The 14,719-nt window shown below is 33.6% G+C and overlaps 1 protein-coding gene across 5 annotated transcripts in view; it reads left to right on the forward strand.

Moving 5' to 3' along the window:
• Positions 1-14,719, forward strand: part of LOC127723381 (peroxisomal sarcosine oxidase-like) — a 486,740-nt gene that overhangs the window by 10,080 nt on the left and 461,941 nt on the right. For all 5 annotated transcript variants that reach the window (XR_007992050.1, XR_007992049.1, XR_007992048.1 and 2 more), the window contains exons 3-4: positions 1,490-5,046; positions 11,238-11,307. Coding sequence is in view for 2 of the 5 variants with exons in the window: in XM_052229969.1 (XP_052085929.1) it covers positions 5,034-5,046; positions 11,238-11,307 (83 nt within the window). In the remaining 3 variants the exon portion in view is untranslated. The remainder of the gene's footprint in view (positions 1-1,489; positions 5,047-11,237; positions 11,308-14,719) is intronic.

The raw sequence follows: 14,719 nt of genomic DNA on the forward strand, positions 1-14,719 counted from the left end.
ATTGCAATGTTTTTATTATTGCGAAAAATGCAACAGGGTTATAATCACAATAATTTAAACTCGCATTTTGAAATTTTTTTATTAATTAAACAGGATTTTTCTCAATATCGCAAAAATTAAAATCGCATTTGAGTCCAAAATGACAAAATCGTAATAATAAATGCATGCAATAATTTCTGAATTTACAGTATCAATTAACATGTAAATCTATCAGAGGTCAATTCCAATTTTAACATTATTTTAATATTTATTTATGAATATTTTAATAAATCAATGTGAAGATGTCACTAACATGACCATGTCATGACTAAACTGCATTAGATCTTTGTAAAATATATTAAATCTCTTTATGAAAAAGACTAATCATGATAGTTATAGGTCTACTTGATGTAAAAAATACATGATAGGATATGTTTGTTTTAACATTTAAAATATATGAAAAGGGTTGGGTGTTGGATGTCTCAGCTAGACAACCCTACCACAAAAGCATTGAAGTGCACCCACCAAGTACGTTTGTACATAAAGTACAAAGACAACCCACAGTCACTGAAAGCAACATTGGTTTTTAGTTTTTATTAAGCAACTGATCAAGTCTATAGGTTGAGATATCCAAAATCTGTCTAACCCCACCACATATTTTGGTCATGTTCATGTCCAAAATCAGGAACCTCATCAATAGTTGTGTTAGTTGATATCTTAATGGTCTTTTGTTGATGGCAGGTCTTACTCTTAGACTCCTATTGTTATAATCAGATAATGATTTACAATTTATATAGACTTGGTGCGATATAGGTTTTGACAGATTATACATGTATATACTCTTGGCTATTATTAAAGACTCTACGTTGTTAAATTAATGTCGCTTGGTTATTTGTGTGGTTCAGTAACCCATGTTACTGTCTCATTGACATATACACCACATTTTTTACTTATTGAATAGGGAATTAGTGGAATAGTAAGTTTATTGTCCCCTGAGGTGCAACTATTGCCCTGAGGCGTAGCCGAGGCCAATAGTTGTATCTGAGAGGACAATAAACTTACTATCCCACAATTACCAGTAAGTAAATGTATTTTTATTAGGAAAGACACAACAGACGATAAATGTCGGGGCTAAATCAACTATAGCAATATAAAAAGCAGAAACATAACCACTGTTTTTAACGTTTAATCAAATATAATATTTTGAAATCTATAGCTACGTCCCGCACTAACATGAACCCTAGATACAATAGGTAAAAGGCGACATTGTAACTCCTGCGATATTCTCAACATTCAACATCCAATCCCGTGGCTGCATTTGAAATTCTATGAATAATAATGATGCTTGTGGTCGAATAGTTTCACTGAGGTCCAATAGTTGGAAACTATTGACCGGTCAAATAGTTCAATGCTTGCAATTTAAAAAATAGTGAAAATATTGCGTACTTATTTTATATATATATATAAAGAATATGATATCTCAGGTATAATAATTACTATTAATTTGTAGTTACATGTACCTACATGTACATGTACGATATCAAATTGGGTTATGGATGTCTCAGCTGTTAAACCCTACCACTAAAGGATTGAAGTGCACACACCAAGTACAAAGACAACCAACATTGGCACAGTCACTGAAAGCAAGCTCAAAGTACTTAATCTTTTGATAGAAAACATGCAGTCCAGTATTAAAATGTGCAGTCTAACCAGGAACATATATAGATATACTGTCCCCAGGTCTAACATTTGAAATTGGTTGCTCATCTTTGAAATAAATGAAGAACATTGTCAATGCAAAATATACCTGGAGTCGGTTTCACAAAAAAAATAACATACGACTAAGATTGATAGTAAGTATTCTGAATTGTTCATGACTTACAATCAATCTTAGTCATAAGTTTTTTTTTTGTGAAACGACTCCTGTGACCAATAAACAATCATTGACAATATGTACGTCCCAGAAAATAACAAAGACAAATGTTATCCAAGACGTTTGATATGATAAAAATCACTGCAAGAATTGTTACTTAGTTCATGTGTAGTTAATGCCATGTTTTTATTGAGATCAGTTGTGATTAACAATTTTTACTATTATTGTTCATTTTAGTCTTGTCTATTTTCATAGAACTGTAGAAATAAGATCACATCCCAATCCCAATTTACACTGTTTCACTTCCAAAGGTGCATACATTTGGGGATGGGGGCAGGGGTCCCGGGTTCTGTCCACATTTGTGAGCTACATTTTTGGTTAATGCATAGACTTGTCTTGTAGCTATATATATAGACGTTGCATTGTTTGCCCCCTTTCAACGGTATTATACTCTTACTGACACTCGGTTATTATCGCAATGTTCATCCCTCCCCCTTTTTAATAAAACGCAGCATATTTTAATGCCGAAACTAAATTTGCCACGTTCAATGATTGTCTTCAGTTATTTAATAATAAACACGTCGAATTGAGATGCAATAAATAAGGGAACGTACAAACCAAGAGTGGGATAAGATATCAAAATACACGAGGGTCAATGTCAATGACATTGTTGTTTTGGTTATACAATAATTATTTGAGACTGTATTGGTATTGCTGGAATTCTACAATGAAATAAAATAAACTTACCTTAAAATTAAGAATTCACAGTTGATAAAAATCACTTTCCAAGGCAGAATATGTGAAATAGGTCACCGCTTCAGGTATCCGCCATTATCACTCATATGTAAATGCCCGTATGTTTATATATGTTTTTAAGCTCTCTGAATTCTTAGTGCGAACATACACATGCTCGATATATATCCTTTTAATTTCTTAAACGCCTTAGGTCCGGAATGGTTTTTGTTGTCCAGAAATTAAAGAATACATTAAGATACAATTATATACTGTAGAAATTAAGATATATGTAGGTTTTCTGATAAATAATCATGTTTAAAATTGGTGGTCACCTTACTATCGTTTGTACCAATTCGGATATATACGAAATTGAGGGTGGGTCCATTAAAAGTTTAATAACTTTTTTATTCTAAAACATTATAAAGTAATTTTTGGTGTTTTGAAATTCTAAAATGTTGCTCTTTCGAATAATACATTTTTCAAGCTCAGAATCTTAACAGTTTTCTCTGTAGATCATCTCAAAGTTAAGGTACCCAGTCCAAAAGGTGACATTATGTCGAGGGCTACATAACTGATCAAAATACCCCCTAGCCGGTGACTTTCCTATGCCAAGATATATATATATATATATATATATATATATATATATATATATATATATATATATATATATATAATTCGTCTAAATAACAGCCCAACAATGTTAGATCTGTAAATGTGCGGAAGCAATTTTTGTGCTTCCCTGGCCGAGTTTCGAACTTATGCTACTTGCACTATGCCCGGCGCGTTAGACAACTAGACCACCTAGTCTCGACAACAGTCAAGATTTTCGGTGGCCGGGTGTTACCTTTCCTCGTCAGTTCTTATCTAGCGTCGTAACACAGTACATGATATGTGAGGCATGAAGATGGAATATTACAGATCATCTTAATTACCTAACTCTAACTAAATCTTCACAAAAACATAAAAGTTTTAACTTCAATTAAACTCTCTTAAAATGGTTCTATGTAAAATGTGACTCGTTTATCGCCAGTTGCAACTACGTGGGAGGCTGGCTTAAAATGTCCAAAGCGTTAGCGGTAATATACAGCAATTTTGTGCCATTTTCATACCATACACGGATCCTCGAGCACAATTTTACTCCAGATACCAGCACTGCATACCTACGCAAGTTTTTTTTTTACAATGAGAATCATATCAGGTTCACACACAGTAGTTTCCTAGGACAACAGGATGATGCTCTACAGTTTAATTTACTGCCTTAAATTGGCCAGGTATGACATTAGATTTCCCCTGGATTTTGTCATGTTTATTTAGGTAAAATATAAATACCACATGTCGTTCTCCGTTCGTTATCTTCTATTGTCGCCATAAACATAAGAGCTACGCGTAGAACATGAGCAAAAAGAATCAAATGTAAAAATTTACTTTAATTATCTTTCGGGTATCAAGTATATGTGGAACTCTCTATTAGGCGCTTACAAACTTTAAAAGTCAGTGAAAACCTATGGAAACGTCCCCAAAAAATTAACCAAACTGTAAAGCTTTATGCGGTTTTTTTCAGAGATTGATTGAATGTTGTTTGTTTTTCGTCCAGTGACAAATATTTCCTACATTTTCAGGACGAGGTTCAGAAGTGGAATGACAGATTGATAAAGTAAAAAATCAAACTGGCTTATTATTTGATTTTGTTCTAATCTCGAAGTGCATACTAGAAAAAACCATCGTCCCCTCCCCCGCAAACACATAACTTTTCCTATCCTAAAATCACAAGCAATGATATCAGAAAATGATTATTCTAAATGTTTATTTAACTTTTAAATGTACCAATAAGTGTGTAGGATACCTGGTTAACATCACTCAAATTGAATTGTACCTGTTAAATCGATAATTAATGTTCTGACACAGTCCCAAGATTTAAATTCTAGTTTGTCAATCTCAGCGTCGAGTATCTACCTTTTCGTAACACGTCTAATAGCATGTTTTAGGGTGAATATCATTTTACACCGTTGTTGCTTCTTTGATATAGATACAGGTACCACCTGTTGGTCTTCCACACCTTGTTACTTTCGAATAACTATTGATAGACTAGTCAAAGTTAGTCTCTGTTAGCAATTTTTGAAAGTTTCAACATTTGCGTTTATTCTTTATTATTGTATATGTTTTAGTATACTTTTCTGATTTTGATCGATCTGAAGTATCAAATAAATCTTATCCGTGATGATCAGAGGTAAAAGAAGTAGGATAATGGACCTTGTGTAAAATCTGATGAAAAGTTATGTTATTCAGAATATAAAATATCGTCATTATTATAAATTTTCTTTTTATTTGTATTTAATTTTTTTGCACAATGTACCTAATTGTGATTTGATCAATGAAAATGAAACCTGCTCAGTTGCAAACGGCTTATATGGGATAAAGAAGACAATTGCAGACAGACACTAAAATGGCAAAGGAAGGTAAATATATTGAAAAAGTATTGGCAGAGAAAGTTATTTACCATTACAAAATGACTACCATACTTAAGAGTTTCGAAATATGTTTCCAGAGATATAAATATAGGCATTCAGCCTAATTAGAGTAGTCTTATCAAAAATCATAAAAATTATTTATAAAAAAATCTTATGATTTAAAACGCAAGATGACGCGTTAATCTACAAATAAATGGATGGGCATTCATAAACTAAAAACAAAAACAATTCTGACATGTATTGGTGAGGTAATAGATGTATAAAGATAGAAAGAAATATCGTGCGTTCAATTATTCAGATGTTTTATTGACATCACATTTACAGAAAAAAGACACATCAATGATACATGTGTTACATATCAGCACAGGATCAATGTCTGGTGATCGGGTAGCATCGTAATGGATTGTTAAGTAAACTAAAAAAACTCTGGAACTACGATACTATATTTTGATCTATGATGAGTTTATTTACAACCACTTGGTCGATGCCACTGCTGGTGGAATTTTTATTCCCCGAGGGTATCACCAGCCCAGTAGTCAGCACTTCTGTGTTGACATGAATTATCATTGATTTGGTCATAATTATAAATTAACTGTTTATAAAACGTTAAATTTTTTAAATACTAAGGCTTTTCTACCTCAGGAATAGATTACCTTAGCAGAATTTGGCAAACATTTTAGGAACTTTTGGTCCTCAATGCTCTTCAACTTCGTACTTTATTTGGCCTTTTTAACTTTTCTTGATTCGAGCGTCACTGATGAGTCTTTTGTAGACGAAACGCGCGTCTGGCGCATATACAAAATTTCAATCCTGGTATCTATGATGTGTTTATTTATTATTGATAATGTATTAACAAAATTGAAGCTACGCAGAAGCTGAATAAAAAGGGAAAACATTAAAATTTTAACATAGCGTTTTTATTTTCAGTTCAAATTATATGCAGTGAATTACTTGAAAATGCTTGAAATATCTCTCTTAAATGGAAATCACACTATTGTTTATACGCATCGCTCTTGGCGCCGCTATAGTGTCGTAAACGTATAATGACGTCGTCGTTTTCTAATCTGTCGTAAAGGTCGCTGATTCCTAAAATAGCGGCCCGCTCGAAGGGACGCACTACAGCAGAAGAAAGCAAACGACGTTTTACTTTAAAGTGAAATCACACTTTTTATTCTGCTAATTATAATTCATTGAAATTTTGCATGTAGACAGATCATACTTATAACGAAATTTTTAGGACGATATACAGAATCCCTAATTAGAAATATTATTTCTGTAAAACAAACAAACAAAAGATATGCAACACTCCAAGGGCTTGTGGATTAAAAAAATCATCACTAAATGTATGGCAAGTAATATAGCCGAAACTGGTCTTGATATGGCACAACTGTTGGCTGCGTATCGTCGCGATGCGGTATGTGGGATTCAGCGTATATGTTTTGAAAAAAAAAATTGACAATAGATCAAGAGTAACAGCATGCAAGCGTATAGCTTCCGGAATCTGTAGTTTTCTGTTCAACAGAGAGATGTAAATAAGAACAATGAGTTTCGACTGTCAGTTTTCTCATATCACATGAAATGTCATAACTATAGTCTTCTATAATACATGTATATAAATAATTCATCAAAAATTTCATTTCATATTATTATTTATCTGGCTCAGCCTGTCAGGTTATAACAAAGAAGGGTCAAAATTCATACTTCAGTATGTTCTAGTTCTGAATATGCATTTAACTTGTCACTGGACGTTTATATTTGATGTGCTGTTTGAAATTTGATTTATTTCACATGTGACGACAGTAATGAGACAAGTGTCGTTCACCTTTCCCAAATGTCCCTTTGGTATCTAACGTCTCTCTCTCTCTTCTTTTCCTTTTTTTTTCTTCTTTTCTTTGGGGGAGGGGGCATCACGAATACAGCAACACGACTGGTTCGTAGAGTAATCATATTTGTTGAAATACCAAACGGTATGTAAAAATAACGCCAGTTAAAAATTACTGTTAGAGAAGCATCTGCACTTTTACATCGGTTGCAGGCTGTCGAAATCAAAGAAAATTCAGCATCGTCATATATAGTACATTATACTCAATCTTTCTTTAATGCTTTGTACAGGGTTACATTATTTGGGCACCAAAAAAAACAACAAAAAACACACACATTTGTCTTCATATGTTGTAGTATTCCTTCAAACTGTCAATTAGCGAACTGTGGAACCAGCAAATTCGAAAAAAGACATCAGAGCAATCTGGGAATATCAAACACTATGCCTAGTTATTTGGGTCCTACAGATGAAAATTTGCCTGCACCTAAATAAACATGGTACATATCTTTGTAGATATAAGAAGATAGGGCATAATTGACAACTATCTACCAGGTATCAAATATCGTGGATCTAAGCTTCTACAGGGAACCGTACGGCCTTCAACAACCAAAAAATCCCACACTGTATATTTGGCTTTACAAATCTCCGACAAGACAAACATTTAACACACACACACATGTATTTATGTAGACGGTAACATGTCTTACAGATTACTGCTCAACTGTAACCATCACATTAAGGTCCGTCTTGTGAAAGAGTATTCAACTCATAGAAAAATGTTTGTGTGCTGATATTCATGTAATATTAGCCACTGAACGTTTAGCAAAAGCCAAGAAAACAATGAAGAAAAAAAAAAACCAAAACAAATAGTTCAGATGTAGGTGCATGTTCAAATCACCCACTGTGATCACTTGCATGTCAAAAGTGATAAAGGTAGATTGTCGGATTCCGATCATGACTGAAAATGACAACCAGTTTTTGAATACAAAGGGAGCTGATTGTCTCTGGATACATTGGTTCTTTAAAAAAACAAAATAGCCAACATGACATAGCAGAGACTGCTGACAGTGCCACAAACAATCAATCTGTTATTTCAAATTTCGTCTAGACGTTTACCTATCATTGATCATTATTGGCAAAAAAAGTATATATATCATACTAAATAAAATTGAGAATGGAAATGGGGAATGTGTCAAAGAGACAACAACCCGACCACAGAACAGACAACAGCAGAAGGCCACCAACAGGTCTTCAATGCAGCGAGAAATTCCCGCACCCGGAGGCGTCCTTCAGCTGGCCCCTAAACAAATATATATACTAGTTCAGTGATAATGAACGCCATACTAAACTCCAAATTGTACACAAGAAACTAAAATTAAAAATAATACAAGACTAACAAAGGCTAGAGGCTCCTGACTTGGGACAGGCGCAAAAATGCGGCGGGGTTAAACATGTTTATGAGATCTCAACCCTCCCCCTATACCTCTAGCCAATGTAGAAAAGTAAACGCATAACAATACGCACATTAAAATTCAGTTCAAGAGAAGTCCGAGTCTGATGTCAGAAGATGTAACCAAAGAAAATAAACAAAATGACAATAATACATAAATAACAACAGACTACTAGCAGTTAACTGACATGCCAGCTCCAGACTTCAATTAAACTGATTGAAAGATTATGTCTTCATCATATGAATATCAGGCACAATCCTTCCCGTTAGGGGTTTAGTATCATACCATCATAACATATATGAGAAGAACATAACCCGTGTCATGCCAACAACTGGTTTTTAAATAAATGTGTTTAGTGCAGATGCAAAGACCCTATAAGTGAATCAATATCAACGCCAAAATATGCAATCTTTAATGACCTGACAACAGTATCGTAACTATATCCCTTCTTAATAAGTCTATTTAAAGGTTTTGTTAGTTTCAGAGGTGAATACTGACATTTTTGTGCTTTATAAAGAATATTTCCATAAAAAATTGGATGTGAAATACCTGAACGTATAAGAAGTCTGCATGTTGAGCTATATTTACGAATGATGTCCTTATACCGATGATAAAATTTAGTAAATGTTTTGACTAGTTTGTGATATCGAAAACCCTGGTGTAATAATTTTTCAGTAATACATACATTTCTCTCGTTAAAATCTAAAACATTGTTACATACACGAGCGAATCGTACAAGTTGAGATATATAAACACCGTAAGATGGTGACAAGGGAACGTCACCATCTAAAAATGGATAATTAACGATAGGAAATGAAAAATCATCTCTTTTATCATATATTTTAGTATTAAGCTTTCCGTTAATGATATAGATATCAAGATCGAGGAAAGGGCAGTGGTCATTGTTAGTATTAGCTTTATTTAAAGTAAGTTCAACAGGATAAATTTCTTTAGTATACATACTGAAGTCGTCATTATTGAGAGCCAAAATATCATCCAAATATCTAAAAGTATTATTAAATTTGTGTATCAGATGTTGTTTCGATGGGTCTTTACTGATTTTTGTCATAAATTGTAACTCATAGCAATACAAAAAAAGGTCCGCAATAAGTGGTGCACAGTTAGTCCCCATTGGAATTCCGATAACCTGACGATATACGGAATCTCCAAAGCGAACAAAAATGTTATCTAGTAAAAATTCAAGGGCATATATAGTATCAAAGCATGTCCAATTGACATAGTTTTTTTGTTTATTGCTACTAAAAAATGACCTAAAAGAGTTTGAACATATATATTCACATTCTGACTTTTTAAATGCCCATTTAATTAGGTGTGTGAATTTTTTCTTAATGAGAATGTGAGGCAATGTGGTATATAGGGTAGAAAAATCAAAACTTTGAACAGATTCAAAATCACCAATATATGCATGCAATTTATCAAGTACTTCCAACGAGTTCTTGACACTCCAAAAGTAATTAATTCCACTATTTTCGAAGGCCTTATTTGAACAATTTATTATCAGGTTTTTGATTGTACCAAGTGTACTGGTAAGAAGAATAGACAATTTAGTAGTGGAACAATGGCTTGAAGACGAAATGAATCTATATTTGTAAGGTGTTTTGTGTAGCTTCGGAAGCCAATACATAGTTGGGACTTTCATTGTATTTGGTTCTGCTTGTAAAGCGGTAGCTAAAAGTTTATGTTTGTAACAGATGTCGTTTTCTGAAAATGGAGTCAGTTGGAATGTTGGTGAATTGGTGATTTCTTTTTTCAGAACCTCAATGTAAAATTTACGTCAAACAATAATAATATTATTAGCAGCTTTATCGGCCGGGACAAAAACAAAAACATACATGTGATGAAAGAATATGCATTTAACAGAAATAGAAATTGCAATCTTACTCTTAATTTTATCGGATCTCAATATTTTAACTCTTACCAGAATTTCGACTCTAACTCATAGTATATCTGGGAAGTTTCTATGTAACTATATGTTTAACGATTCGTTAGATGACCCTTGGATTGATAAAAATACAAACGAATAATCAAAAACCTTAAAAAATGTCCAAACATGATGTTATAGTTTGTAGTGAAAAGGTTTAATTCATCCCGATGCAAGCGTTGCACGAAATGCTGCTATGCCAGGAACGTCGTTCTATAACGTCAAAAGAAAAAGTTATAGTTCCCGCCAAAATTTGATAATTAGATTATTTCCGTTTTAGTGGTTTTAAAACATCGGTGACCCCCCTTTTTCATTTATGTTTTTAAAATCTTCCCTGAGCCTGCAACTTCTGCAGAAGTTTGAAGGAAAACTCATTAGAAGATATTTTTTAACTTCGAGAAAAATCTATAATAAATACCAATTAAAAATGGCGGGAAATATTCAAAGGCCTTGAAAAATAAGGAAACTGAGACAAATAAATGGCTATAAGGTACAAGTTGCTTGTGACTGTTTTCGTTATCACAGTTAAACATCGTTTTATAATGATTTTGCATTTTTTTAGCAACTTAGAGCGCTATTTCTATATTTCGGTATCACGCGATTCTTTAAACATTGATTACGTCATATCCCGAAAACAACATTGGTGACCCCAATTTTTTTTCGCTTAAAATTTCGTAATAAGTATGATCTGTTTTCATGCAAAATGTCAATGAATTATTATTAGTAGTATAAATAGTGTGATTTCCCTTCAATTGAAATTCAAACTCTATGGGTCTATGAACTTCATTTTACATCCCTCATAGACAACTCACCAGCCTTAAAAAGGATTACAAAAACATCCAATGTGAACAAATGGAATAAAAACTACTTTTGCAGTTACAGTAAGAAAAAGGCACCGCCAATTATTTTTGATTATGATAACCTCATTGAAATATGTTATCTATCATCTGTTCGGTATTTGCAGGTGAAAGTGAATATTGTTATAAAACCTACCAATGGGGTAATGAGTTATATGAATGTGTGAGTAACGAAAAGTGAGTATCTTGTTTTTTTCACGTCATAAAAGCACGACTGTATTCATGTAGTATAATAGCTCATAATCTTCCTATAAAAAAACATCTAACACAGAGAAAATATTAAAAGATAAACAGCCTCACTCGTTCAGTAAACCTAATTGTTCACTCTTATTTCAATGAAAAATGAAACAAAAATTATCTGGGCATGGATGTTCTGATTATATCGGGACGTAACAGCTCTATTTGTTTCTACATTGCAATCTTGATGAACACTGGTATTTAATTCGATAGCGTTAATTTCTTTCCGTGTAATGTCTTTTTTTAATACTGATTACTTCATTGTACTTTACATATTTTCAATAAAGGCGTTTTATCAAACCTTTGTATGGTGAATCATTGTTTTTTGGTACTTGGCTGTTTATACTTCTCTTTATTCTATAAATGAAGATGAACTGTTTTTATTCAATCAATCGTCCACTATTCTAGATACCACAGCTTAGTCAACACAGCTTAGTCTCTAGTTTGTAAGAGTTTAATGGACTGAAATAACTTACGGCTAAACATTGACACGAATTAGAATAAACATGCTACTTTCATGTTACCCCTGTCGTAAAGTTTTCAACCGTTGCAGTTGTTTTGTAAAATCGCAATAAGTGTAACATTCCTATTGTTTTTCTTTTTCATTATCAAACACGGGTACGCGTATAAAAAATCCAAATGAAGATATTAGCTTAAGACTGACAAAAGTTACCAAAGTGACATTCAAATTCATAGTAAAAAATAAACCGATAACACCATTGCTAAAAAGGAAAGGAACTACAAGACAAACCACAGTACGCTAACAAAAAAAATCTAGACTGAGCAACACGAAACACAGCAACAACTGGGTGCGATCTCATGTGATTCGGAAGGATAAGCAGATCCTGCTCATCATTTGGAACCCGTCATGTTGCTCATTTAAGTACACACCCGGTACTTAATTTAATTCGGTAGGTCTTATTCGGGGACAAGGCGACATGATTGTAGTAACAACAACACGAGCATGTCCGCTATCAACCAATTCGTGATGGCTTCCCTAAAATTTACGAAGGGATGATTTCAACTTCACCACTTCGAACTCGTGGTTTAAAAGATGCAACCCTCTATTTAGTAAATCATGATAGGAAATACAAGCCTTGGAATATCGTTTCAACTGGGAGATGATACAATCTGCATATGTATATATGCAGGCGCTGCTTGAATGTCGGTACATCAAAAATAGAAAGATAACAATTGGGAAGCTGGAATCATCTCTTTTGTCGAAAATGTTGTTTTCAACCGACCCTCATTGTCAATTTCTAAATGTAAGTCAAGAAATGAGGCAGAGGTCACTGTATCATGTTCGATTGGATAGATGCGTTCAACATAGTCACCAAATTTGAATTATCTAGCAAAAGAACATATCTTTATAACGCAAAGTAAAGTTAAAGGATACAGCTAATTTTCTTTCTTTCTAAGAAGTTCCTGTATTAGGTCTGCCTTATATGAATAAAGAAACAAGTGAACAAGACTAGGAGCACAGTTGGTAGCCATGGGGATGCCGATTATTTGTTAAAAAAACGCGTCCCCTAAACATAACAAATATGTTCTCAATCAAGAAATCAATCATATTGGTAAAGTCAGTTTAAGATAATTATTTGTTTGAATCAGAGTGATTTTTTACACAGAAGGGTGTATATTTCCTAAGACAAGATACTTTTATCTACATTGACCTACGTTGGCCATTCTTGTTTGTCTAAAAGCTGATATCAATAGTAATAGTAATGTATCAGCTTTTATTGGATGTCAAGCTTTAAAATCATATGAAAATGCATATTTAGTGAATAGGAAGATTTTCAATTGCATGTGACCCCCTTTTAGTTTAGCAGTGGCTCTTCGTCTGTATCATGAATATGGTTTTTACATTCACATGGCTTTTGCCCGTGGTACACTGAAGTTTGAAAATTTCTGACAAGGTCAGCAAATCATGAATAGATACGATCACAGATTAGGTCATACATCCCATAATCCATATATCCTCAAGTGTCAGGTAAAGACGTCAATCAAGAAGGATCTGACAATGTTGGTATGAATGCAAAAAATATTTAAGGCAAACACACAATTCATTCTATAGATTGAGTAGTATTTCAGGTTTTGAACAATCTGATTTGTCGAACAGACTTAGTAACAGTCAAAATAAAACTCGGTGAAGAAAGATCCTTGCTCTGGGTTGGAAAACAACTTCGCTCATGTCAAGTTTGCCTTTCTGTAAGAATAATAAAAATATTTGGTCCGCTTATATATATGCACAGAGCAGTACAGGCAAAGGGAACCATGTTCAACCAACAGAAAGTACGTGTCTGATATGACTTGGGTACTGCTCACGTTCTTACAGGATGCAATATGACGTCGTCTTTCTTCGGATATCGCAAACGAACAGTTTGTAAGACGTTGAAACAAACCCCATACACGTGTCAAAATTTGCCAAATCTAGCTGGTCTTCAAAAAACAGCCGTCGCAGTTGGAAGACAATTTATTGCTGATCTATATGACTCAAGAAGCAATTTTCAATCATAACATTGTGATCGCAATAGAATTAAGAATAAAGTCTGTGGTATATAGGGATGTTTCCTCAGCGATAATACCTCCTGCAGATGGATCATTTAGAAAACACATTCTTCGAGTTTTACTCCAAGTCTTTGTCTGAGTGAATGCTTATACCGCCAATATCTCCAAACAATGAGATCACCTATGAAATATGGATGGACAATGAGGAACAACTCCATACTTCGAGGAAAGTTTGAAGGTCCATCGTCTTCTTATATTTTTTACAGGAGCTGGTCTGCACATGCAAAGTCAATGCTATCTGTAGACATTCGCGTGGATCCTATAAACAGCAATGTGTCATGCACAAGCATTTGTTGTTTTCAGGGTAGTGATGATTGTAGAAAAAAATCATAGATACCAAAACCCAGCTTACTCATCAAACTATTTAAGGAGATTGCTAGGGTCAAGATTATGATCAAAGTATTAATCGCAGCGCCAATAGTTCATGGTTTTTTTCTGCTAGTAAAATTCGCGTTAACTTGGTAAGGGAGCTCTCACTCTAAGTCTGCTACATATTTCATTGTGTGTGTTGTTTTATAAAAAAGGGATACACCAATTTTCAATATGCTATTTCTCTTTTTCTGATTGGGATATTTACATAAAAGCTTAATATACATGTATCATGTATATGCTGATCTGTATGCATCAAGACTATTCTGTATAGTTACAACGTTCTTTTGGGTTAAAATAATCAATAATGAATTTCATAATTTTTTCATTGAATCGTGGACAAGGTGTTAATTTTACAGTATCCATATATGATATATTATTTGTGGTATATTAACAAAACGTGCCTGAAAACGTC

Source organism: Mytilus californianus, unplaced genomic scaffold (genome assembly GCF_021869535.1).
Source record: "Mytilus californianus isolate M0D057914Y unplaced genomic scaffold, xbMytCali1.0.p SCAF_13, whole genome shotgun sequence".
In the NCBI taxonomy this organism is placed as follows: domain Eukaryota; kingdom Metazoa; phylum Mollusca; class Bivalvia; order Mytilida; family Mytilidae; genus Mytilus; species Mytilus californianus.